General features: G+C 38.6%; 2 protein-coding genes across 4 annotated transcripts; one reads left to right on the forward strand and one right to left on the reverse strand.

Moving 5' to 3' along the window:
* Positions 1-1,671: 1,671 nt before the first annotated feature.
* Positions 1,672-24,727, reverse strand: rtf2 (replication termination factor 2). Its single transcript, XM_034684972.1, has 9 exons — positions 24,430-24,727; positions 23,993-24,087; positions 23,075-23,168; positions 22,576-22,715; positions 22,129-22,207; positions 6,474-6,584; positions 6,252-6,306; positions 3,538-3,612; positions 1,672-2,963 (listed from the first exon to the last, which is right to left on the reverse strand). Exons 1-9 carry the CDS (start codon positions 24,496-24,498, stop codon positions 2,767-2,769), a joined length of 915 nt encoding a protein of 304 aa, XP_034540863.1. The 5' UTR covers positions 24,499-24,727; the 3' UTR covers positions 1,672-2,766.
* On the forward strand, positions 9,696-19,659 carry gcnt7 (glucosaminyl (N-acetyl) transferase family member 7). Of its 3 annotated transcripts, none has more exons than XM_034684961.1 (5): positions 9,696-9,954; positions 13,859-14,114; positions 14,969-15,710; positions 17,488-17,583; positions 18,918-19,659. In XM_034684961.1, the coding sequence occupies exons 2-5, from the start codon at positions 13,908-13,910 to the stop codon at positions 19,157-19,159; spliced, it is 1,287 nt and encodes a 428-aa protein (XP_034540852.1). In that variant the 5' UTR covers positions 9,696-9,954; positions 13,859-13,907; the 3' UTR covers positions 19,160-19,659. The 3 variants fall into 3 exon arrangements, with proteins under 3 accessions (XP_034540852.1, XP_034540847.1, XP_034540838.1); XM_034684956.1 differs by lacking the exon at positions 9,696-9,954 and adding an exon at positions 10,132-10,426; XM_034684947.1 differs by lacking the exon at positions 9,696-9,954 and adding an exon at positions 12,698-12,791.
* Positions 24,728-25,189: the final 462 nt, after the last annotated feature.

Raw genomic sequence — 25,189 nt, forward strand, 5'->3', positions numbered from 1 at the left:
TAATGTGCATTGTCCTAATCAAATAAACTCAAATTAAATTAAAGGATAAGCGCTCAGTGAAGAAACCAGCCCCACTATGCCCTTTACTGATCAATTAAGTAGGCTACCCCATGGATCCTGTTGTCCCCCAAAACCTGAGAAAGAAAGGACAAATAAGGAGCTAGAGCCAGCAAATCACTGGGGTCATCAAGTGGGCAACTCCCTTAGTTTAGTTAGGTCCACAACACCTCAGAGAGGCTAAACATGATCCTAGAGATATGATCATCTCTACTAAGGGACGAGTTTATGGAGCAAAATCTGGAGGTTGCTATTTCATGCAGGCCAATCAATCTACAGCACTACATTTCAACAAAAGTAATTAACTTGTTTCTCTTCTACACTTGTCTGACAGAATGCAGGCCTGCTTGTGGTACATTACGTTTCTAAAAGTAGTATGGGAGGTAGAGTCTTCAATTATCAGGCTCCACTTCTTTAGAATCATCACCCAGTCAGGGTCCGGGAGGCAGATACCCTCTATATGTTTAAGTGCGAGCTTGAAACGTTCCTTTCTGATAAAGCTTATAGTTAGGTCTGGCATAGGCTTGGACCAGCTCTTAGTTATGCTGCTATAAGCTAGATAAAATGAAATCTGATTTTAATGCTGGGTCTTCCAAGAATGAGCACAGACGTACGGTCTAGACGTGCTCTTTATGCATTGTTTTGAGATAACATTTGTTATTATTTGAAACAATATAAATAAAGACTGACTGACTGATTGATTGATTGATTAAAGTTGAAATAAGCTCACGTTTAAACATTTGAATTTCTGACTACAGATTAATGCATCAGATTAAAATAATAATGTGTAGGAGATATTTTATGTCTTCAGCAATTTGAAAAAAACTTAAGAATATATCTTGTTAATTTTATCTGGTCTTCAAAAAATTCATAATCCATGGATACAAAAATATCAATAATTGAACAACTCAATACATGTTTTCTATCCTCATCACAAACATGCATGTTGCATCTTTGACCACATTTGACCTCTGAACTAGCTGTGATGTCAGTAAGTCCTGCTCATACTGCACATACATGTGTTAAACTGTGATTAATGTTGAAACTTTGACACTAGGAGGATGTTTGTAGCTTGATCTGCTGAAGATGCAACCACTGCACGTACATGATCCAGTGCAGAGAAGGCCAAAAAATGCAGTAACATGAGGAGAAATTCAGTTTTGAGTGTAGGGAGACAAAGTAACACTTCCATCGTAAGGCTGGTCATTTAGTAAGTATAATAATTGGACTCTAAAATCCTGTTCTTTAGGATGAATGTGATCGAACTCATAAGCGTGGCACTAACCTTGTTTAAACAGTCTGATGCTGCCAGCTGAGCAAACCGATCAGCACTCTTAGCACCATGCCTTAAAATCAATGTTATTTTCACACCTATTCATGTAAACACATGCAAGCTGTCGAAGGTAATGAGAGCTTTTTATAGATTGTTTTTGGTGTGAACTTTCCCTCGGAGGACACAACAGGGAGTTGCTGCTGCTGCTGCCGTCACCTCTGGTAATTATTGCTCTTCGTTGCACAGAGAGCATTGTGTAGCTGAGAAACATGAGCAAAGCACATAATAAATGGAGCATGTTGTGGATTTTTGTGGAACACACAATTAAACTTAGAATAAAGTCAATTTAATAGGACTCAACAGAGATTTATTTTAGACTTTTCCTGTCACATGCCGAAAACAGAAAACAAAAAAAATGTCTGACTTGTTGCAAAAAAAGAAAAGCACATTTTAATCTCCTTTAAAAACAACTCTGAAGATATTGAGTAGAATCTGTGATCACTCAATTACACTACATTTTACTATCAAACAGGAAGCCAACTCAACATATTTTATCTTTAGGGTAAAAAAAAAATCAGGGGTGAGAACATGGACAGTTTGGAAAATAATGAAGATTCTCAAGAATGAGGAAGAACAAAGAGCTGAGGTATGCTTCCTTGTGTATTGTTACAACACAGCTATTGTTTGTCTTTTTGTCTCCGGGCATCAGAAGCTTCAATACAGCACTTAAGCAACATATGTTCAACTGTTTTTTATGTTTTTTTTAATTAAGTTTCAAACTCACTTGAAGATACAGTCAACCCAAATTACGTTAAAATCCTCAGATAATGTTAAATAATAATAATGTTAAGTTGATAATGTTAAAAAATGTTCCCCTTGGCTAAGTTTGTACTAATGTTGGATATAACTAGGAAAAAATCTATAAACTACAAGCATATTCATAGATGATGATTACATATATATGTGCCTGTTAACAATAATACAGCTTTTTGTGTTTTAACTGTCACTGAACTGTCAAGTCAAGATGAAACAAGTTTGAAGCATGTAGAAATCCCTTTACAAAGCTGCACTCTGTCCACTAGGAGACAGCAGAGTGACAGAGAAAATAAAGTCATCCTAGCATTAATTCTCAAAGCACCTGTCACTGAGGACACGGTGATGCTGCAGAATACACAGGGGGGGAGAAGGTTGCATAACACAGAGTCTGAGCAACTCAGGGAGCTATTAACAAAATGTTCACAACATGTAAACACTTGAGTACCGGGGACAAGAGAGGCAGAGTGGGACAGGACCCACATATTGTAACATTGTAAGAGTTCATGGAGATCATTCATGAGTGTGTGTTAGTTTGTGTTCGTCGGGTGTGTATTTATGGGTTTTGGAGGGTTCTTTAATGGGACTCTAATTATGTAGATATTAGCTCTGAGTGATGGATACTAGAAGTGATAGGGGGTGTGAGTGACCCAGTTTGATGTCTGGTCTTTGGTACGCTTGGCGGAGCTGTGGGTGGTGAACAGGGATTTGAAGACCTCTGACTTCTCCTCACTTTTCTGGATGGACCTCTTTGAGGAGGAGGATGAAGAAAGTTTGGAGCCTTTAGAGGCGCTGGAGGATCCCGAGGGTCCGTCAACAGCTGCATGAAACAAAGACGAGACACAAAGCAAAAGACAAGACAGAGAATTTTGTTGGTTATGTTTTTTTTCTGTATTCAACATGTTTAATTATTCAGTGCAGATTTAACGTTTTATCTCACACCTAGCCAAAGCTTTAAAGATATCATGGTGTTTAAGTCTTCATTGAAGACATTTTTTTTGCCCTACTAATCAAATAAATTATAAGATGGAAAAGCATCTCAACACTTTTTATTTACTGCTGTACTGCCTGAAGATAGGGAGGATTCCTTGCAGTGCTTCTAGCAGAAATATTGGGCTCAGAACTAACACTCTTTTCAAATTAACATACTGTAGGTCTACCAGCCCTCAAACTGAGCCCGAGCACCACTTTTGCAGAGAGACAGAGGAGGACCCGTGTTGTGCAGAGGGATCGCCTCAAAAGGACAGTGCACTGACAGGATCAATACCGCCATTGCATTTACTAAATCCATCTCAGGAATTGGGCTTTTCAAAGCTATTCTGAAAAAACAAACAAAAATACTCCTGGGCATTTGCGGTCTTTACTATGTGAAAAAGAAAAGTGGGCTTTGCTACCTGATTGGCTGCTTTCATCTCCATTTTGCAGTGAGCTTCCTGCTGCTACATCCACCGGGGGAGATGGTGTGTCACCTTAAGGAAGACCAGAGAGTCAGACAGATTAAGTATAAGAGATCACTACGTTCAGAAATAGTTTTGAATTATGTGAAGTACCCATTAAATACCGGGATAAGTAAAGTATTTCTGATTCTGATTCTTATTCTGATTAGACATGATATATCCAGCTACATATAAGCCACCGAGAATTAAATTAGCTAAACAGGGAAAATCAAATCCATAAAAAGTTCCTAAAGTAATGACTGTGTCTGTATTTGTTTTTAATCAGCAATAATCTGCATCGAGATATTAGTTTGTAAGAATTGCCTGTTTGCTAATGTTCTATCAGATAAGGACTTAAATCATATACTATTAAAACTTCAAGCATTTCTGAACCAACACCCTCTTTCTTCACTGTTGAACTCAGAGCTGTGAGCTGTTCTGAGCAACTGAACAGGAAACCACGCCAAGGCTGTGTGAGGACACAGAACAGAGGAGGTCTCTGATCTGAGTTTCACAAATACATGAACCCGAGCGTTACATCACCTTACCTGTTCTAATGTCAGGATTTATAAAACCCTGCATTATCTTATTTTTTTCATATAGGGGGTTTCATGGAAGAGGAACTTAACGCATGCTCTGTAATAAGTATTTTTTTTGCTGTGAATTTAATAATTCATAACAGTGGATTACTTAATACGTGCTTTGATTCAATGTTGGTTTTGGCACTTTGACAGGCTGCTTTTAACTCTGCCTCTCAGGCCCCTGTGGCTCAAACAAAGCCACTCCTTCATTAAAAATATACAGAAGCAGGGTTGGTTAACTTTTGCTTAAACTCACAGGACAGCGTCTGATCATCAGTTTGTTTGTCTCCACACTCCGGCTCCAAGACAATAGTCACAATACGTGTGGCTGTAGCTGACGGAGGAGTACCCAAACACACTCCATACTCAGAAGGTTGGTTATAACATATTGGAAAGATACTGTGAGGAGTCGTCTGTCAGTTTCTTCAAATATATGATTTGTTGTAATCATAAAGCTCTTATGTTTCATGCCACTGAATAACCGAATAGTTTTATTTTCGATTAAATATATGTGGCTATCACATTGACTGTTTAATACACCCCTAGAAGATGGGTTGTTACTGCTGTACTATGTGATGTATGAATGAATGATTTGTTTAACCACACAGGATCAGAGGCAACAAAGGCAAAACTAAGACTGGTTACTTACATCATGCAGGAAAGAAATGTTACAGTCTGTGAATATTAATGATTAATTATCATGAACTTTGGAGTCATTCTGGTTTGGTGACACAAGATCTAAGTTTGAATGACGATGTTTGTTATTTTTACACTACAGAGAGATAAACTCTGACACAGAGATCAATCCAAGTTCATTCTCAGATCTTTGGGTATAAAGAAACTCTCTTCAGGATGCTTTTAAGTGACTGTTATTATAAGGTAAAAAGAGGGCAATAGAGACAAAACGAAAGCAAGTGTAGCACTTAAGACTAGGGATGTAAATTTCAAGTATTTTCCGTGATCGATCTTTGTAAATGTTAACGATCAATTATCCATTAATCATTAAAAAAAATAACGTAAACTTCTCCATGTTAAAAACAATGCCAAATGCCTTTTTTCCACATAATCAAATTTTCCTTCACGACACAATGTATATAACTGACAGTATTGAATAGCTGCAGATCGTACTGAGGTGTTCAAAACGTTAAACAAGCAGAATATCAACGTGTGGAGCCAGCTCATAATCTCCGAGGACATACAGTCATATAAAGTGAAGGCTCAGACTTCAACATGTGGATGTACTGCAACAAGGGAACTGAACAGAAACATATTTTAGACTCACAGTGTCCAGTTTTCTGTCTGCTCGTTCTTATTGAGAAAAATAAGCATATGAGCGTGGTCAGGTGTCAGCCGGGAGCGCAACCGGGTCATAATCAGTCTAGCAGCGGAGAGAACAAGCATTCGTGGAGACCTGTCACTTAGCCGCAGCCCCCAGCTGAGTGTCAACACCTTTAGTCAGCTGATTCACATCGCAACATGCTTTAAACGTAAAACGCCTCCCTGATAGCTAAATGAATTGTAAGACCGCATGTTTGTTCCACGTGATAGAAAATCGAAACAAAAAAATGTGTTCGAGCAAGTTCTTAACAATCAAGTAAGACAATTAAAAACTGAAAGCAGGAATCAATGTGGCCAGCAATGAATGAATTCAGAACACTAATAACTTTTCTTTTGTTTTTGTTGACAACTCTGGGCTCTATATCCGTCAAACTGTGGTAAAAATAAGCTTATGAGTTAGAATTGGAGTAATAAACATACTCATATTTATGGGAAATGTATTAAAACAAACTTTAAGACTAATCTAAAATGACTATCAGCACAATCCAAGTGTTATTATTTACAAAAGCAGAAATGACGACCAATGTACTTTAAAAATTCTACCAACTACTACGAGAGTATTAAAAATAAATGCAGCAGGCCTCAGAAGTATGATCACTGCAGTTTCAAAAACAAGGCCTGGTGTATACTGCAGACTTACAAATCATGTAACAGGGACACAGGTTAAAGGAGAAAATAAAACATTGTGACATTTTGGGAATGTTAGAGCAGTTTAAATGAAACTCACACTGCTTCAATATGCTTTACACAAACCTTTAGATTCTGATGGTGTGGTCACACTTTCAGCTGCTTTGCTCTTCTTTGATTTCTGAAACAGGAAGGAAAGTGATCAGTATTTTTAATTTTTTGTTAAACTGATTCATCAGGTGACAAAACTAAGAAGTCCTCAAAATACAACATAATATTTGCTCGATTATTTGCCCACTTTTTTCATCTTTGTAGATTGGCTGTGATTCTAATGACATTACCACCCACCTTAGTTTTGGCTTTGCTCCTCCTCTCCTCCATCTTCTCCTTCAGCTTCTCCACCTCCTCCTTTGTGCCGTTGAGCCCCACAACGTCCTCATCTTTAAATGGGTCCCCGCACTAAAACACAAATGAGATAGGCCAGGTATGAGATTCTGACTCATAATGTAGACAAACTTTACAAACAACAGCAAGGGCATTCTGACCATGCAAAGCAGGTAAGCACCTCCTGCAGCTTTTTGTTCTGATGCTATTTTTTATTAATTGTTGTCTTATGTGAGCTTTCTCATATCAAATAAAATAAAAACATCATATATGAGTGAAAGAGGTTTGTATGTTTCAAGAATTTTTTATTGGTGGTATTCAGCTACAGTTGACTCGCACTGTCCTGCTCTACTCTGGGAATCAGTGTTCAACTCTTGAGTGACCCAGCACTTGGTACTTTGGTAATTTTAGTGGTGATGACAAGTTAATTGTTGATGATGATAATGGAAGTTCTTAAATTGTTTGGTTGCTTCATTGTAGATGTTCCTTATTTAAAAAAAAATTTTTTTTTAAAAATCCTTATTTACTTTTGTGCATTGCCTTTACACTGCTTGGCAGCACCTGCATCCAAATGGACTTGAAGCACTTTGTCACTCTTACTGATCTTGTTTCCTCTTGTCTAGATCTTTGCATGTGTTGTTCTTATTCTCGTATGTACGTCGCTTTGGATAAAAGCGTCTGCTAAATGACATTGGAACATTGTAACATCCAACAGTGGAATAAAGATTAATTCAATGATCGACAGCATCTTTGATAACATGAGTTTTTTAACCTTTTTCAAAATCAAAGTTCCAAAGTGCTTCACAAAGGCAGCAAAAAAGAAGAGGTGATGCAGTCCTCAGGTTTGATATGGAAATGGAAAATACAATGAAGGCAAATAAGTGGGAAATAGACCATTTTTAAGACACAATTCTTGTTAGAATATTCAAATGTTGAAATCAAAATTCTAATAAAATCAAGGAAAGGCTCTCTGATTCAACTTTTGTTTTAATAAAAGGCACAAAAGATATTTGATTTATTTTTCTTCGATGATATCATGTTAGCAAAAATATATATGCTGATTTCTGAGGTAGTGCCCGGAATTCCATACACAATACTTATTAAGTTAATACTCCAGCGAGGAGTTTGAGCATGGTATGACAAAGTCTCAAATTAATATTCATGCCTCTTTATGACCTAGAAGAGCAACCAAGACCATTAAGATGAAGATGGTCTTGCCATTTCTCTATAGATATTTCATGTCTGAAACCACTGGCTAGGGGGGAAGGTGAAGCTAATCTATATTTCCGGCAGTACAGATTCTCAATGAGAGATATAGTCGACTGTCATGTTTAGAGCAGGGTAAAAAAAAAAAAAAAAAATTTACATGCTCATGTAAATGACAAGATCAGTAAAGAGATAAGAGGTACAGCTTTGGTCACAGGGGTCGCCAAAACCAACACAAACCAAAAGTTTGTTACAGGAGCTTTAGGTGTCCAATATGAAAGTGGACTATATAAAAACATATAAATGATATCTGCATGGGGCAAAGTAATGTTTCCCGTTATTAGTGACTGTTTATAGATTGATTTAGCATTAGTATAATTAAGAAATTGCTTTGGTAAAGAATGTAGAAAAACATAACAGGTTTGGTTGTTTAACATATTATCAAAGTTTATTTTTTGATAAGAAGACACTATCTCTTTGATATTTGTGTGTGGCACAGACAGTGGGAGGAGTCAGTTGAAACTAGACTGGTTAGGAGTCGCACGTTTTTTACTGTGTCCGTCTAGAGTTTTGTTTATTATCTTGGAATCCAGCATCATCTGCAAAATATTTGATTTGTGACACTGATGGAATATCAAAATAAAGTGGTTTTACTTTTACAACTTTTGACGGCTCACGAGTGGATGATTACTCTGGATGCAACAGGGAGACACGTGTAAGCCAGGACTCCAGCTAGCGATGCAGTTTCGTCAGCTGCAATATCTGTAGATTATCAATCTTGTGTCTAACCAGGTTCCATTTGATTTTTTGTTTTTCAAAGTTTTGTTTTTTGGGCATTTTTGCCTTTATTTGAAAGGCAAGCTAGGGAGAGACAGGAATTGCGAGGAGCATGGGAAGACATTCAGCAAATGATAGAGGCTGGGAATCGAACCTGCGGCTTCTGGGACAAGGACTATGGCCTCTGTATATGGGACGCTCCCAGGTCCATATTTTGTTTGTAAATGTAGGGCTTTAATTTCATAAAAATGAGCTCTTTGATTGCACTACATCCAAAATCCAGAGATAAATTCTCCCATTGTTTATTTAAGTTTGTGACTAAGAAGATTGTTCAAAGTGTTGAAATATTCCCTAACCCTGCTGCCTTGAAACATACAAATCACAAAAATATATTCATGGCTTCATTAAAGCAGTATTTCTCTGACAAAGGTGACAAATTTAGCTTCATAAAACATCTACTGGATACTTGGATTCACCACTCATATATTGTATGGATGCTTGTTTAAAAGCACATCAAGCTCAAAACATAAAAGCTGTTTGATTCTGTGAAAGTACAAAAACAAGGTTTTGGGTGCACAACAGGTGAGGAAATTTAGTCCTCATTTGACTTGCAAAATATTGTTTTGCCTTTCCAGCTTGATGGAAATGGTTTGTGAGGTATCTGTGGCCAGGGTGAGGCAACTGGAATAGCAAATAGTAAAATTAAACAAACTATTTCCATACCCAAATGAATAGTTGTTTTTTTTAATGGGGAAAAAATGAAAACACAAAGGTATTCTAAGGAAAACATGTACCAAAAAGCAATATTCAAATGACTTCCATGTAACTTCACTTCCCTTTCAGTTTATTTGCATAAAAGAAGCATAGAGACAGGAAAATAACTCCAGCTCCTGCACAAAACTTTATGGGAGACACACTGTAAAAAAATCAATCATTAAACAAAGCTGTAAAAAAGAATCCCACAAATCTTTAACTGAAGAATTCACTTACATAAGCAGCATGAACGCCTCAAAAAACGGGAAAACACACCCTCTCCTGAATACAAATATTAAACCCCTGAGTAACCAGCAGAGGGTCTATTGTGTTGCCGTAATGCAGGCTCAGTGGGTGTGAACTCCGGCCATGTGCTCTGTTCAACACAAGAGGGATAATCTCAGAAGCTGACCACGCAGCAAACAAACTCTGTCCGACACTCTGCTGCTGCTGTTGCCACAGATGCCACAGGCTGCTGGTGAGCTGAGTATCTTATCAGCAAGTCCGCGGACAAGTCGACCAAAATCTTACTTCAGCACTTCACCAGGGAACAAGACAGAGACACGGAGTGCTGAGAAGAGACTGGATTATTCATGGCATGCTTCTCTGGAATTGAAATCCATTTGAGAAAGAAGAGAGGAAAGGTGTCCTCATGTAGGGAGGAATAATGGAAATAAAGACAATATAAAAGGAAAGATGCAAAGCAACTGTGAGTACAAAACTGCATGGGGGAGGAGAGTGGAAAAACCTTAGGGAATGAGTGTGTGTTGGTAGGTGGGAGTGTGTTGTTGTTGTGTGTCAGGTGCACGCCTGGATGTTACTGCTGGTAACCAGGCAGGGACGGACCTCGTCTCGTGGGGATGTTTGAAAGGAGGGAGGAGGGGGGGGGGGATACTTCACCAGCAATGAACTGAAGTAATGAAAAGAGGCATACGCAGAGCACTCTGTGTCACTCTGAGGGGAGAAAAACAGAGAAAAAACTACATCCTGAGCTGAACCACAAAACCACCATATTTAGCCTTAACTCACAGAAGAACTAAACTCCTCTGGTTGATTATGATGGCACTGATGACTCGCACACTCCTCTGGAGTCTGGATGGATTGTGGTAACAAGGTTACAGGACTGATGTGTGAGGGGTTACTTCTTCATCGTAAGGACTACAGACTGAACTGCCTTGCAGGTAACTCACTCACCTTGCACTTTCTGTGACACTTTGTCTTTACAAACTTTATCTGAATATGATGAGCTTTAAAAGGTTGATTCAGATCACAGAAACAGAAAAGACAAAAATAATCACAACATATACCAAAGAAATGTGAAGTGCTTAACTTGAGGTCTGACTGGGCGGGGGAGATAACTCAAGAAACAAAGTGTATACAAAAGGCAGGACGCTTTTCCTTATTTGCATGTTTTGTCTACAGTCTTAGTGTCAGTGAAGAAAGGTGTGTGTGTCTGTGGATGAGACAGGATTAGAAACACAGACATTTCCATAGCAGCCCGTCCTCTGCGGAAATCTGTATCTGTGGAGCAACAAGGGTTTAACGGCAGGAGAGACTTAACTGAGGAGGCTCCACTGATGTGGGATTAAGAAAAGTTTTCAGAGGTAATGAGGAGAGAACTGGGGAATATGATGTTTACATCTCTCTCTCTGGGCTCCTTTATGGATATTTTGCTCAAGAAGGATAAAATGAATCAGTCTATGTGCCTAGAAATGTACAATGTGCCTAAACTTTACAAAGAAAGTAGCCTTAAAGAGAATACTTAGAGGGTTTTGGGAGTTTTACATTGAAATTTAAGTAAAATACTTAAAATCATACTTAAACTTCTGTTTGGATCACTGAATCAAATAAATAGTCCACAAAAAACCTTTTAACAGGGAAAACTTAGGATGAGAAGTCAGTAGAAGCAGCAGGTGACGGATATCTCTTCAGAGCAGACTCGTGCGATAAACATCTTGTGTGCTAAACTGTGGTGTATGATGCATAATGCAAAACCACAGGCAATGCGTCCTCTCAAACTGTAACAGATGCAATTATGCACTCATGTTTGGTTTGTGCAAAAACAACAAGATAATATTTGTTAATGAGCGGAAATATCAAAAGCATAGAGTCATTCTCTGACAACACACAGGAAGTTTCAGAGAGCTGGTGTTTATAACAATCAGATATGATCAAATGGTGAACAGATCAGGATTTAGTTCTAAGATTCAGGTTCAAACTTACCTATTCATCCCTCACACCATATCGAGTCATATCAAAGGAGTCTAATTTAAAATGAGCAAGCACCAGCAGCAGCATTCAGACATGAATGCCAGTGACAGCAGATCCTCCTTATCAGTGCACTGCCTCTCATATCTTGCAGAAAAGTGCTGCTTATTTACTTAATGCTATCTAATGACCCTTGCACCAGTAGCTCCTGTTGTATTCCTGTTTTCAGATCATCTATCGAGGCTTGTTCAGTGAGTGTCTGCAGTATGTTTCCACTGCTTTCATTAATGCTATGATTATTTGGCCATATGTGCCAGTGCAAGTTGTTTTACTGGAAACATGTCTATTCATCTAAACCACTTGTGTCAGTGTTTTTTATCTAACCACACTTTGATCTCTGGATGTTCTTTTGTGCGTGAGATGTTTAAGCTTATCTCGAAACTGTATGACAAAGAAGGAAACAAGCAATATAAGCAAAAGATTGTCTGAGGCATGCGGTGAAGTGTTTTTTATTGTATTGTTCTTCTAATTTACTATCATTATTCCACTTTCGTACGTTTTTTGCCGATTTTCCCAGCCTTCAAATTTTGTCAGATTTTCACCATTCAACTTTTCAACTGTTCAGCTCTTTTATGCTATATCTTTTCGTTTTTCCACGCCTTATACTTTTTGAATTATTGAACTTTATGTAAACTTTTTTTAACATTGAAACAGATTGGCAGAATCTTCAAATCCACTTCAACTTCCTCGCCTTCAACAGCTTATAGCTTCAGCATACTTTCACTTATAGACTCCATTCACACTTTGAACTGTTCACATGACTTTTAGCTATCTACACGTTTCACTTGTTTGCTATCATTCTCAGTTTTTGAGATTTCACGGTTCAAAAATTCAGCAAATTTCAGCTCTTCTTCCAGTAAGAGGTTCACATTTTAGAGTGGGCAGGCTGGGAAAACAATAAGACATCAAAACATTCTCTGTCTTCTCCTGCTTCTGTCAAAGAGGTAACCAAAGCAAAATATTGTGCTGTTTAGCCAGCAGGTCACCAACTGTCACTGTCTTTTTCTGGAGGGCAGCAAACGTTTCACTTTTCTTAACTTGCTGCCCTGACTACATTTCTGACTGTACAGACATGGAAACACATCACTGTGTTCATCAGAGTCTTGGGATGCTCACAGTCTGATCCTTTTTTCTGAAAGCTATGACAGTTATCACAGCGTTCGCAGTTTCAGACCGTAGTTCACCCATAAATCCCATTCTAAATCAACTGCTAAACAGCTGGTCCCATCACCATGGCAACAGCTAATGACAGCTGGAGACACAGGAGAGATCTCATCAGTGAGTGAAATCAAATCTGCAAATCCACACAAACTCATTTTACTTCAACAGTTTCTACTACAACTACTACTACTACTACTACTACTACTACTACTACTACTACTACTACAACTTTTACTTCTATTTCTACTACTTCAATTTCTTCTACTTCTTTTACTACTACTTCAACTGCAATTTCCACCACTTTTTCTACTACTACTACTACTACTTCTACTTCAACAACTTTTACTCCTACTTAAAGCTGCTGTATGTAGGAATGGTGTAAAAAACGTTATTTTTTCTGCTGGGTTTGGAGAAAAGGTCATAATACCTATCGGTACTCAACTGTTAGTGAAGTAATTTGAGATTATGGTAAAATCTCTCTGTTTTCCAATGCCTATGTATCAAGCAATGTTATTATTCCAGTGTTTCCCCTATCATTATACTGGTAGGGGAAACACTGAAATAATAACCCCCCCTAGATTATTTAATTTAAAATATTACAAAAGCAAAATTGTTAAAAGAGTGAGATGTTGACGATTTAAATACTTGGTAAAACCGATAACCAAAACGATATCTGATTGACTACATATTTAGATGTGGCAAAGTCTGTCTGCACCCCTACTTGCTGTCGTTTCCAGGTCCACTCTCATGCCTATTCTTAAAAAATATAAATACATTTCCAGCAAAAAACACGTCAGCATCTAAGAGTGAGTCAAACACTCTATATATGGTGAACTCAAGGTTAAATTTGACTCCACATTTCAAAAAATATCATCCAACAGTTAACTTTTATGGGGTTTTATTTAGGGAAAGAGGAAGAACCGTTCTAAAATGTTCACTAAAGAAGGAAAAAGAACAAAGCTTTTATATTTCCTTTAAATTCTTTCTTTCAGAGAGGGTTAACTTGTTGCCAGTTGTGTTTCATCTCAGACATCAGTCATTAACAGGCTTAATTCATGACACTCAACACCATTTCTTGAGCTAAAAACTGGCTTCATCAATTAGTGCTAACCTACATTTTTAACCCTATTTAATATTCCTCGGGACACTACTCAAAATAACTGATCTGGATGTCTTTATTGCAGGCGTTTTATCTGTGGTGCTGCTGTCGGGATACGGTGAAGCGGGGTTATTATGTGCCAGCTTGACGGGACCAAATGCAGCTTCTTGGTGTGCCTGGGGATGAGTATTGTTATCTGCTCAGTCATTTATTTAAGGACCAGAATGCCAATGGAGCCCAAACCCCAAGAGCCCCCAAGTTGCAGGCCCTTCTCCTCTGCATGTAAAGCTTTTCTGCCCGGCATTAGGAGAGGATTGAAGTGGCACCGACGCGACTGCCAGGTATGTAGAGTTTCCTTTATTCTAACATATTCTTTCTACAGCATTTCTTACGTAAATGTGGCTCTCTGCACAATTAATTAAGCTGAAAATTATGGATCAAGTCTCCAGTCATTCTATTTAAAGACTGAGGAGCAAAATTAAGATTCTAAAAATATATCCTGTACATTATCACTCATAAACCAGAGAAGATATGTGGTGGTGTGTGCTCTCTGTGTTTTATCATTTTCTTACTAACTTGCTCCCTTCGTTGTTATCAACTATTGTGCAGAGGTGTGACACTCCTTGTCAACAGCCTACAGGTGGGGCCTGATAGAGGACAGATAGGGTGGTGTTACTGCCTCTCTCCACTGCTGTTGGTTTATCAGTCTGCACTATTTACTTATCAGCGCTCCTTCTCTTCATCTTATCTTTATGTCGATCGACCCACGCAGACCGTTTCTCTCTCCCCAGTCTTTGCAAGGCGTGTCTCCATCAAGTTTATTGTTCTTTTAGCCGCTTCATTTAGTCTCGTAAAGATCAAGCAGAATTACCTTTTGCATCCTTCAAAATAAAAGCATGATGTCATCAAAATTGGAAATAAGTATAAGAGGCAAAATAAAAGCATCATAAATAGCAGCTATGTGAGGCCATCTCTTTTCTAAAGCTCGAACATAAACTGGATTACTGACAAATTTGAATCGCGAGTTGAGTTGGGAGTATCTCTGCATCCTTAATGGAAACACAAACATAAGACACAAACTAAAAGTTCTGATTGGTCTAAAGAAACATACCTCAAATTGTGAGTTATGATTCTTGTACTAAGTGTAACTGTTTTTGGGGCATGTTTAGTAAAACTGTTTGTTTTGTGTCTACAGGTGGAAAGTTTGGTTCTTGATAGTGGTCTGCAGTGTTCTGCTCTGATCAGAGACCTACACTTCATCACAACACCCCTGAGCCGTGAGGAGGAGGACTACCCTTTGGCATACATCTTGACCATCCACAAAGAGCTGGGGCTTTTTGTGCGCCTGCTGCGTGCCATTTACACGCCACAGAATGTCTACTGTATCCACGTGGATGCTAAAGCTCCACTGGAGTACAAGCAAGCTGTCAAGAGGATAGTTAGCTGCTTTAAAAACACCTTCCTCTCCAGCCGCAGCGAGACTGTGACCTACGCGGGGTTTTCCCGCCTGCAAGCGGACCTGAATTGCATGGCGGATCTGGCAGAGTCCAAGATAGGCTGGAGGAAGGTGGTGAATCTGTGCGGACAGGATTTCCCTATAATGACTAACCTGGAGCTGGTGCGGTACATGCAGAGCAAAGAGTGGAGGGACAGGAACATGACGCCCGGGGTGAAGCAGCCAATGCACATGAGATACAGGACTCAGCTTCAGCACAGCGAGATCACGGGGTCTCATGTGGCTCTGAAAGGGCATGGACTAAAGAAAGGTCCTCCTCCACGCAAGCTGCAGGTGTATTTTGGGACGGCATACTATGCTCTCACGAGGGCATTTGTGTACTTTGTGCTGAAAAGCCCCATTGCTTCCGACCTGTTGGAGTGGTCCAAAGACACGTTCAGTCCGGATGAGCATTACTGGGTGACGCTCAACCACGTCAAAGGTAAACCAGCCCATTTGTTTATTTGTTTGTTTGCAGGATTAAGGAGGAACTAATCACCAATTTTCCTTTAACTTTACCAAAAAGTGTAGCAGTGGCTACCCTATTCAATTTCAGAACAGATCCGAGTAAGACTTACGCACGAGTAATGATGTCAGTTGAATTTTATTCCTGTAGATTTGGGAATACATCCAGCCAGAAAGGCGACGCTTTCAAATCTGCATAGTTTAGAAGCATGCAAAACTGGCCTTTGGGACGGTCTCTACCCCTCAAGTAAAATAGTGTGATATGCTGTGTAACATAGGGCCATATAGAAACACAACACTCACTCTCTGACTGTGCATTTAGGGCAAACGTCCAGATTTCAACTTCACATGAGCTGAATGACATAAAACAATTTAATGGCAAGGAAGAACACTTCCTTTTTAATTTCTTTTTGCAACAGCCAACAGGCAGGCTTCAGAAAGTTTTGCACACTGGAGGTGGTTCAAGTTAACGGGTAAAGCATTTACCGTTTTGAAAAACAGGCGAGGTTTGGTGTTAGAGTGAGCTGCAGCATGGATAGTGCAATGGTGCTTTGGAAACTTATGATACATTTGTGGATGCTGAGGTTTGTCTTAATGTGTTGTTGTTGTTGTTGTTGTTGTTGTGCAACTACTTACCGTAAAATTTGGTGTATAAGACACTCTTTTAATACCTTTTATGTTATCTTAAAAGTGAGCTGTGTCCTACATACCTACTAATGAACAATCAATACACCAATATACAAGTCAGAGAGATATTTAGTCTTGGTGGATTGGTTGCAGGCAGTTGGTTCTTGAATACCTCACCATAGGCTGAGTTCTACCTACCGTACCTGTAGATGGCAAATTCCTGAAAACAGCTGGTACTGAAAAGAGCTACAGAGTTACACACATTGTGAACTTTTCTGAACGTCTAAGATTTCATCAGCCAGGAAGACAGTTTAACCCATTTTCCCTCTGGAAGCCCCCTAAATCATTAACTACATCTTATATACTGTGGGACTTATATTCCAGAATTGACGGTACTTGAAAAGATGTCCAGAATAAATGTGTAAAATGAAAATAACTATTATATTTACTCCTGATGATTCATCTTAGTATCACCATCAACGACTGCTAACTCTTTCCACACACCCTTGGGTTCTCACACTCCAGTAATGCTTCAGTCAAGTAGAAAGAGATCAAATTTGGTATGACTCTTTTTCCTACCACGCCAAATACAAGAATGTTAGTCAACAGGATTCAACCACTGGTCTTGATCCAAGACCAGTGGTTGAATCCTGTTGACTAACATTCTTGTATTTGGCGTGGTAAAGAAGAGAAACAAGTCCCTTGGTTCTCCTAAAGAGGGTTGTTGAAAAGCAGTGGGCTTATTTCTCTCGAGGGAAATCAATAAAGTGTAACAACGTTTTCCTTTGGCAACATATCTGTTCCGACAAGAAAGCCTCTACTTCAAAGACTAGAAGGAAGAAGAAAGACAGAAATATATTTGTGACTTCAGTTCATATTCTCACTTTTTAGAGGCCTTAATGATTTGGCCTTACTTTACTGGCTGGTTTTGCAAATGCATGCCTAATTTACATTCCCACCTCTTATAAAGAGCAGCACACGGCCCCTTCCCTAAGCTTTTCTATGGGAAGCATCCGGGAATCCCTCCCACGCAGTGGATGTTAAACTCCCAACAGAGCCGAGCAAATCTTTGTGATTCAATTAGGTCCCGTAATCATGTTTTGGTTTGTTTGATTGTGTGTTTGAAGAAGCTCCAGGCAGCCACATTGACGGAGGTTGGGCAGGAGACATCCGAGCAATCAAGTGGAGGGATCAAGAGGGGAGGGCACACAATGGCTGCAAAGGTACAGTACAGAAATGGGGGTACAATAACGGAGGCACTCATTTTTGTTTAAGAAGAGTACGACCAGAGTTCTTAAAGGTCTAGAATTAACTCTGCTAGCCTTCAACTACTCAGATCAAGTCATTTACTAAACATTTGTTTCTGCTGAGTCAGTTTTCGTTGCCAGATTCACGACTATATTCACAAATGAGTCCTAATTCATATCTCTACTTACCTACAACACAATCTGTTGGTGTACTATAAAATAAAGTCTCCTTACTTCTTGTTTAACAGTACAGATACAGTCGGTGTTGCATCATAATTGGGGGCAGGGCCCTGCGAGGGGGAAAATAATCCTTTCCCCTAGCCTTTAACACTGCCAACGCACAGATTTTAAACAGATGCTGATGCAAACAAGCTGTAATTTCCTTAATTGAGTCATTACTGTCAATTAACAAAGAGACATAAATAAACCAAACAGAACAGGATCTGATTGTTATCCATATGTTACAAAAGACAACAATTGATCTCACTCAGAACCCACAGACAACATTTGCTAATCAGCTGATAAGAGATCATTTCACATTTTCTAGAGATATAATGACTTAAACTTCACATATTTTCATTAATACTAACTAGAACAGCCTTTTTTGGTGAATTCCCTGCACCTAATGATTATTATTATCGATGATGTGCTATATCACACAGAGCAAATTCAAAAAGCGTGGTATGCAGTCAACTTGCCTTCTAACTATTACTCAAACATTTACGATACCCCTCAAAAAAATCATACACTGTTTGGATAATGTTAATATAACGTTAAAGTTAGTTTAGTGCTGACTACAGACATACTATGTTTGGATTTTGGATTTTCCATCAGACGACCATGCTTTGCATCCTGTCGGAGGGCTTACAGCCACAGTGTTCTCCGGCTTGGCTCCGGGCTTTGGTCGTGTAAATAATACTTTCCCACTCAGCGCCAACCGGATGTGGCATTTTATGGGATTCCGACTGTATCTACGGTTTACAGACAGGACAGAGGAGAATATCTCAGCCTAAGCCAAGATTTACTCAACAAAAGATAATAAGAACATTGTTATAAGGATTAATTTGATATGATGTACTCTGCACATTATAAGTCTTTATTTTATCGGAACTTTTACATGATTAAAAATAGTGTTTTGTAATAATTAAACAGATCTATTCATCTACTACAGTAGAGCACGCTGACATTTAAACTCACTCAGTGTAATATATCTTATAAAAGCCTTGAAATTCCTCAATGCTTTGGCAATACAGACTGGAGCCCATTATCTTGTGTACAAGTTAAAGACCATCATTGTTGTCACTTTCCAGGGCGTTACGTAAGAGACATCTGTATCTACGGATTGGAAGACCTGCCCTGGATCATCAACAAGAAGAGCATGTTTGCCAATAAGTTTGAGAGCAACACGTTTCCAGAGGCACTGGACTGCCTGGAGCAGTGGCATAGGAACAAAGTGTTGAGCCAGGCGACTGTTCCAATAGATCTGTCATGGCCGCTGGCAACACGGATCAACTCAAGCAGGAACTACTTCAACAGCAGTGCTGGAGCGTGAAAACAGTTGTTGGTATCCTTGAAAAGTCTGTGTCCGTGCAGGTTAGAATATTTGCACTCACTCAGTGGCTGTGAATGCCAGGACATGTGAAGGGAGAACAGCAAACTAAAGCAAGCATGTGAAAGATACTACAGCAAACAACTGTTCCCTTCCTTCTTTGTCTATTTATAAAACTGTAAGCTGACTGTAATTTTTTTGATAATCAGGAGGCAGCGAAGATGATGACAACATATTGACTATAAAGTGTTGACATTCCAGCTAAAGCACAACTAACATTTGACATTACAAGTAAATAAGAGAAACTATTCAAAGCATCTGCCCTACACTAAGTATTACATAAACTACTGATTATCCATTTACTGTTGTTTAATTTAATTGAATGTTTGATATTGGTTGATTTAATATTGTTCTGTGAGGTCCTGTTATAACAGTCGTTAAGAAGAACTACTGCCTTGTTTTTAATAAATGAAAAAGGAAATGTAAATAAAGACTATTGTGAAATGAGAAGGAACTTAGTTGTTAAATGTCTAAACTGACCAGTAAGGTCTCTCTCTCTCTCTCTCTCTCTCTCTCTCTCTCTCTCTCTCTCTCTCTCTCTCTCTCTCTCTCTCTCTCTCTCTCTCTCTCTCTCTCTCTCTCTCTCTCTCTCTCTCTCTCTCTCTCTCTCAAAAAGGATGATATTTGCAGTGATAATAAACGTGTTTACAGCCTGGTTTAAAAAACAGTTATGGTCTGAATAACAGTGTACAGGGAATCTTTTTTTTTAGCGCAGTAATTTTGAAGATATCAAACTTATGGGTTTTGCCCAAATAAGGGCATGGCTGACCTGATTGACACGCGGGCACCCTCTAGCTATTAGTAAAAAGGCACAAAGCCCGCCTCTTTACCTCACACCAGCTCAACAGAAGTTAGGTTGACTTCAGCATTTCCAATATGGCTCCCGCCAACGATTGGCTTCAAAACAGCCCTTTAGAAACAGATGGTAATGTCACAGATACTACGTCCTTTTATTATACAGTCTATGGCATTCCCAAACTAACTTTAGCTGATTTCAATAAAATACAGAACCTTAAACTATAGTCAAAAGTACTCGTATCTGTTACTCAGATAATTAAAATAATTTCAACTTTTTGGTCTTTTTTGTATTGGACTATCTGGTAATTGAAGTTCAATTAACCCTAGCTCTTATTTATTAAAATAAAATGAATAAATGGAGTCAACCTGCAGGTTTTTGAGGCTTTACTAAAGCAAAATCAAGGAAGTGTTAAACTTTAGTCTCTAAATTCAAGCTTTGTAAGGGTGTTTGCACAAAAAGGTTCTATCTAGTCTTTTTTTTTATTTACTTTAAATTGCTGCTTTTTTATAGACAAATCTGTATTTTTCAAAGGAGCATCTTAAGCAAATGCCTCCAGGTTTGTGTAATTTTATTTTTTTTTAGCTAGCACCATTAATGTGAAACACTCCATACCAGAGTGCATTGGGACCACTAATAGCTCTAAAACACAAGGGAGTATCTGTGCGATTGGACATTGCCTTATAAGCCTATCTAAGTAGATGCTTCACGAGAGAGGGTCTGTTTCCCACAAAAAGCCCTGTAACTTCTCAGTTTCCGTCCCTATTCCTGGAAAAGTCAAACAATCAATCTGTGCCAAGATGCTTTTGACTCCCACAGAAACAACAGCGGCAACTGGATATCATCTGCAGCAATGTTTCGTACCTCATTACCGACTTACATGAGAAATTACAAAAATAGCTTTTTAAGTTACTTACAACTAACAGGTCAGGGCCCAAACTGGCTCAAAGACCTGCTACTGTGAGATTCCCATGAGGCTTCATTGGGTCACTGCCAGAAACAGCTCTTAAAAATGAAGGGGAAAGCCTACACATTCCAACAGACACTTGATGGGATACCGAGGGAAAATATGTGAGGTTCTCTGGAAAGCTGGGTCCCTGGCACCACGTGTGCCATGACAGCAGAGAGTTTGGGGGTTTAAGCTCACAGTTTAGCATCATTAGCATATTATTTCCTTAGGTCGTGATTTATTGAATCATATTTTTTTTTTCACTTTTCACTATTCCGTTTTTAAAAAAATGTTAAAACCCAAAAAAGTAGACTCTATACAAATCTATAATTCTATTTGATTTCAGTATTAAGTATGGATGACGGATGACTGATAAACAAGCTGTTTTGAACTTTTGGAATCTTTCATAGGATTTCAGCACTCGTCTTTACATCATCGCTACTGGTTGTACACCTGGTACCAAGCCACCACCACAGTGCTAGTGACTTTAATCACTGATTTCAATCAGAATCAGAAATACTTTATCTATCCTGGGGGAAATTCAGTCTTTAAAGTTGCTCCTATACACAATAATTAAGAATATCAAACAATATTAATAGAAGAAGTCATTAATAAGATATAAATGAAAATAATGATAATAAAAGTATGTACAGAAGACAAAATAAGCTGCTTGTTCACTTTCGTTGAGGATCGAATGGGATCTGTATGAGCCATTTCACCTACATTGTTTTTGTTTATTGTTTTGTCACTTGCACGATCACCACAAGGGGCAATTCCGGTAAACAGGCAGGTAAATGATACAAAAGGGGCACTGGTGAAGCAGTGATCACTCATATCACCTTCAAGGTAAGTTGTCTTTATCTGTTTAACATTTGGATCAAGAAACGGCAATAAATAACACAACAATAACCTCAGATTGGACATTGGACTCTTTTTGAAGTGCATCAAAAACACCTCACTCCTGCACCCAGACAGTGACTAAAATCAGGTCAGAATAGTCACTACAGGATCAATGTGCATTCCCTATATATTCAGGGGTCAGTTATTGATTATGGGATAATAAAAAACCTTTTAAGGAAGTAACAAAATGTCACAGTTGGCTAACCATTAACACGTTGAATAAAATGAATGCAGAGTGGTGAAGAAAATATATTAACTTTCACTAACCTTGTGGCAGATTTCCGTCTTCACCTCCTTCATGGCTCTGTCAGAAAAGACGCAGCCACAGGTCTGCAGGTAACAAAACCTGAAAAAACAAACAATGAGCCGTCTATTATACATTTATTTTAGTTTAACCTTTCTGACAGTTCCCTGATCAAAATGAACTGTCATACCAGTATGGTCATTGACATGCAGATACTTTAAAGACACATTTAAAAAATATATAAAATCAGCAGTTAATCAAGATAACATTAACAGATCAGTAAAACTATTTTTTAAATGGCATAACATGATTAACTCTCAACTTGTCAGAATGTTTTTAGTGTATACTGTCTCACCTCACTATTACATAAATGGTGACCAAACTACTGTAAACATGATAGACAAGTTGGTCTTACATTTAATTAATTCCTCTAGAACATTTTGATTGATGACTCATTCCTTGTTTGTTACCTATGCTTGCCGTTCATCTCCAGCCCAACAACCGGGCAAATGAACATGCCACAGTTGATGTCCTCATATCTGTCCCCTTTGGTGTTTCTTCTCTCTCCCTCCCACTCTGGATTATCAGTCAAGTTCAGTTCCTTGATATCCTGCCGAGAGAGTACATAAACAAACATTAAAACAATTAAACATGGACCCACAGACAAACACAGAAATGAGCGAATAACTGATGAGAAACACAACAGAATATGAGTGTTGTCATTGTAAAGGTATATACATCAAAGTTCTGCTGTGCTGTCTAAGCAAGCTATCTGATAGATAAAGAATCGATACATGTTTAAAAGGAAAATTACAGTAAGAAATCACTCCATCATTCACACACCCACACATGCACACACTGCAGTATCAATTTACACGTTTATATTGAGCAGCAATTTCAAATAGTATTAAATGATAATAAATAAGAATATAACACTTCTAAAAATAAAACAAGAAGATATGACTCTACCTTAATCCCACGGATATGGGTTACTGCCTCAGCATTTGGTCTCTCAGCAGTCTTGTCCAGAAGGTATTCAATGACAGCATCTTTGTTGTAGAGCCTGAAAAAACATCACAAGACTAGTGGTTAGCCAATTACTACAATATTCCACACAGCTCTGTGACGCTTAAAACTGTCCGGTATTAGCCGGGACATCCCGTATATTGGGCTAAATTTGTTTGTTTCATACGGGACCTCAATTGTCCCGTATATTGACTATTAACTCTTGTAAATACAGCAGACTGCACTCTACAGATCCTAGATCAGATAAAACGGCAGTGGCAGATCATGTGCCAATCACACCGCCTGTCATCCAATCACAGGCCCCCTCACATGCATGTATTGTATACAGTGCAAATGCGCCAAGTCCTGCAAAAAAGTGTGGAGAGGATTTTCTCTCTGATGGCCATTAAATGGTCATACTCAAGAAACAGATGCAACACAGACCTGATCAAAAATGAACTTCAAATATCTGTAAACTGTGACTTGTCATGTAAGGACTCTCTGGCTGTGCAAAAGGACAAAAGACTGCTTGAGTGAGTCAAGAGCAGCAAAAAGTATCCATGGTACATTGAGTCATACTCCTCTTTTGCATTTCAGTTTTCTTTTGCCTGTTTTTTTTATGTAAAGAGCTAAATAGTGGTTTCTTTGAGGTTTATTCATATGAGGTTACATAATGATACAGTACGGATTAAAGGGACTATACACACTTTCTGCATTTCCAGTTAAATCAGAATATGAATATAGGCTTAATTCACACATCATGCTCACACCACCATGGCACCGTGCACCTGTCACTTATTTAGTAGTGAGAAAGTTGGTAACCCTAAGTTGAACCCCCACAGCCCATACATCCATCAAAACAAACAGGTATCCACTTCTTACCTTCCCAGGTCACAGGAAACAATGGGGCGTTTGAGTCTCTCCTGGCTCAAGGCACAGTATTTCCATCTGGCAGCCAACTCCGCATTTTTATCAACCTAGACACATGATTAAGAAGGTAAGACCACACTACACATCTTATAGTTTAGTAACTTTGTCTTATATGATCCCAGCACAACTGTTCACCATTGACACTAATGTTAGCAAGCTATCAAACAGATAGCCATCAAACATGTAAATAATGACTAACAGAAAAGACCTGATGACAAACCAAACTGCCTGAATAGTCAACACACATACCTAAAAATGTTAAATGTGTGACTTGATAGTTTTCAAGTCATTTTGACGAAAGCTTTTATTTTAGTCGTTAGCTAGCTCAGAGTTAGCATCTTAACAACACCGCGAACGTTACTGGGTTTTGAAACAGAGGAAAACCATACCTTCTCGACTTTTTTTGGTCCTTTCACCAACTCGTGTCTTTTGGGAATCGTTCCTCCATCACATCCCATCTTGGAAACGGACTTTGGGTGAAAACAGTAACCCAGTTAGCTAACTGTGGACAAAGCTGTTAGCAAGCAGGAAGTACTCCGGTTGTAAACAAACAACGAGAACTGCAAAGCTCGCGGGATGTGCGATTATTTTGCTATCGCCCCCTACTGGTTGAAAACGAAAAAGACCTCAAAGTCCTCAAGATGTAGTTTGTAGATTCAACCACGGTGTGGAGGCATTACTTCAATTAGGTCCCCATAGTAATATTTTGTTGTCTTTAAACAGCACAGATGAGAGTTTGCAGAGAAATAAGAAGCAAAGGGATTTTAATATTTATCTCAAAAACATAAATATAATATATATAATGTAAATGATTATACTTTATCAGAATCAGAATCAGAAATACTTTATTTATCCCTGGGGAAATTCAGTTGCTACAGAATGCTCTTATACACAGTATGAACAAGTCAATATATTAATAGAAAGTAGGCATAAAATAAGATAGAAATACAAATGAAATAATATCATTTGGATTAATAATAAGTATATACAGAAACGCAGAATAGTTACAGTTCGCTATGTACAAAAGCACTAGGAATGAAGGTATTGTATACAGGATGTTGAAGTGGCAGGGATATTGCACAGTGTATTGAACGTTTTTGCACAGTACAGAATGTTGTTCAGTGATCAGAGGGAGGAGTTGTACAGTCT

This window comes from Notolabrus celidotus, chromosome 1 (genome assembly GCF_009762535.1).
Source record: "Notolabrus celidotus isolate fNotCel1 chromosome 1, fNotCel1.pri, whole genome shotgun sequence".
Taxonomy (NCBI): Eukaryota; Metazoa; Chordata; class Actinopteri; order Labriformes; family Labridae; genus Notolabrus; species Notolabrus celidotus.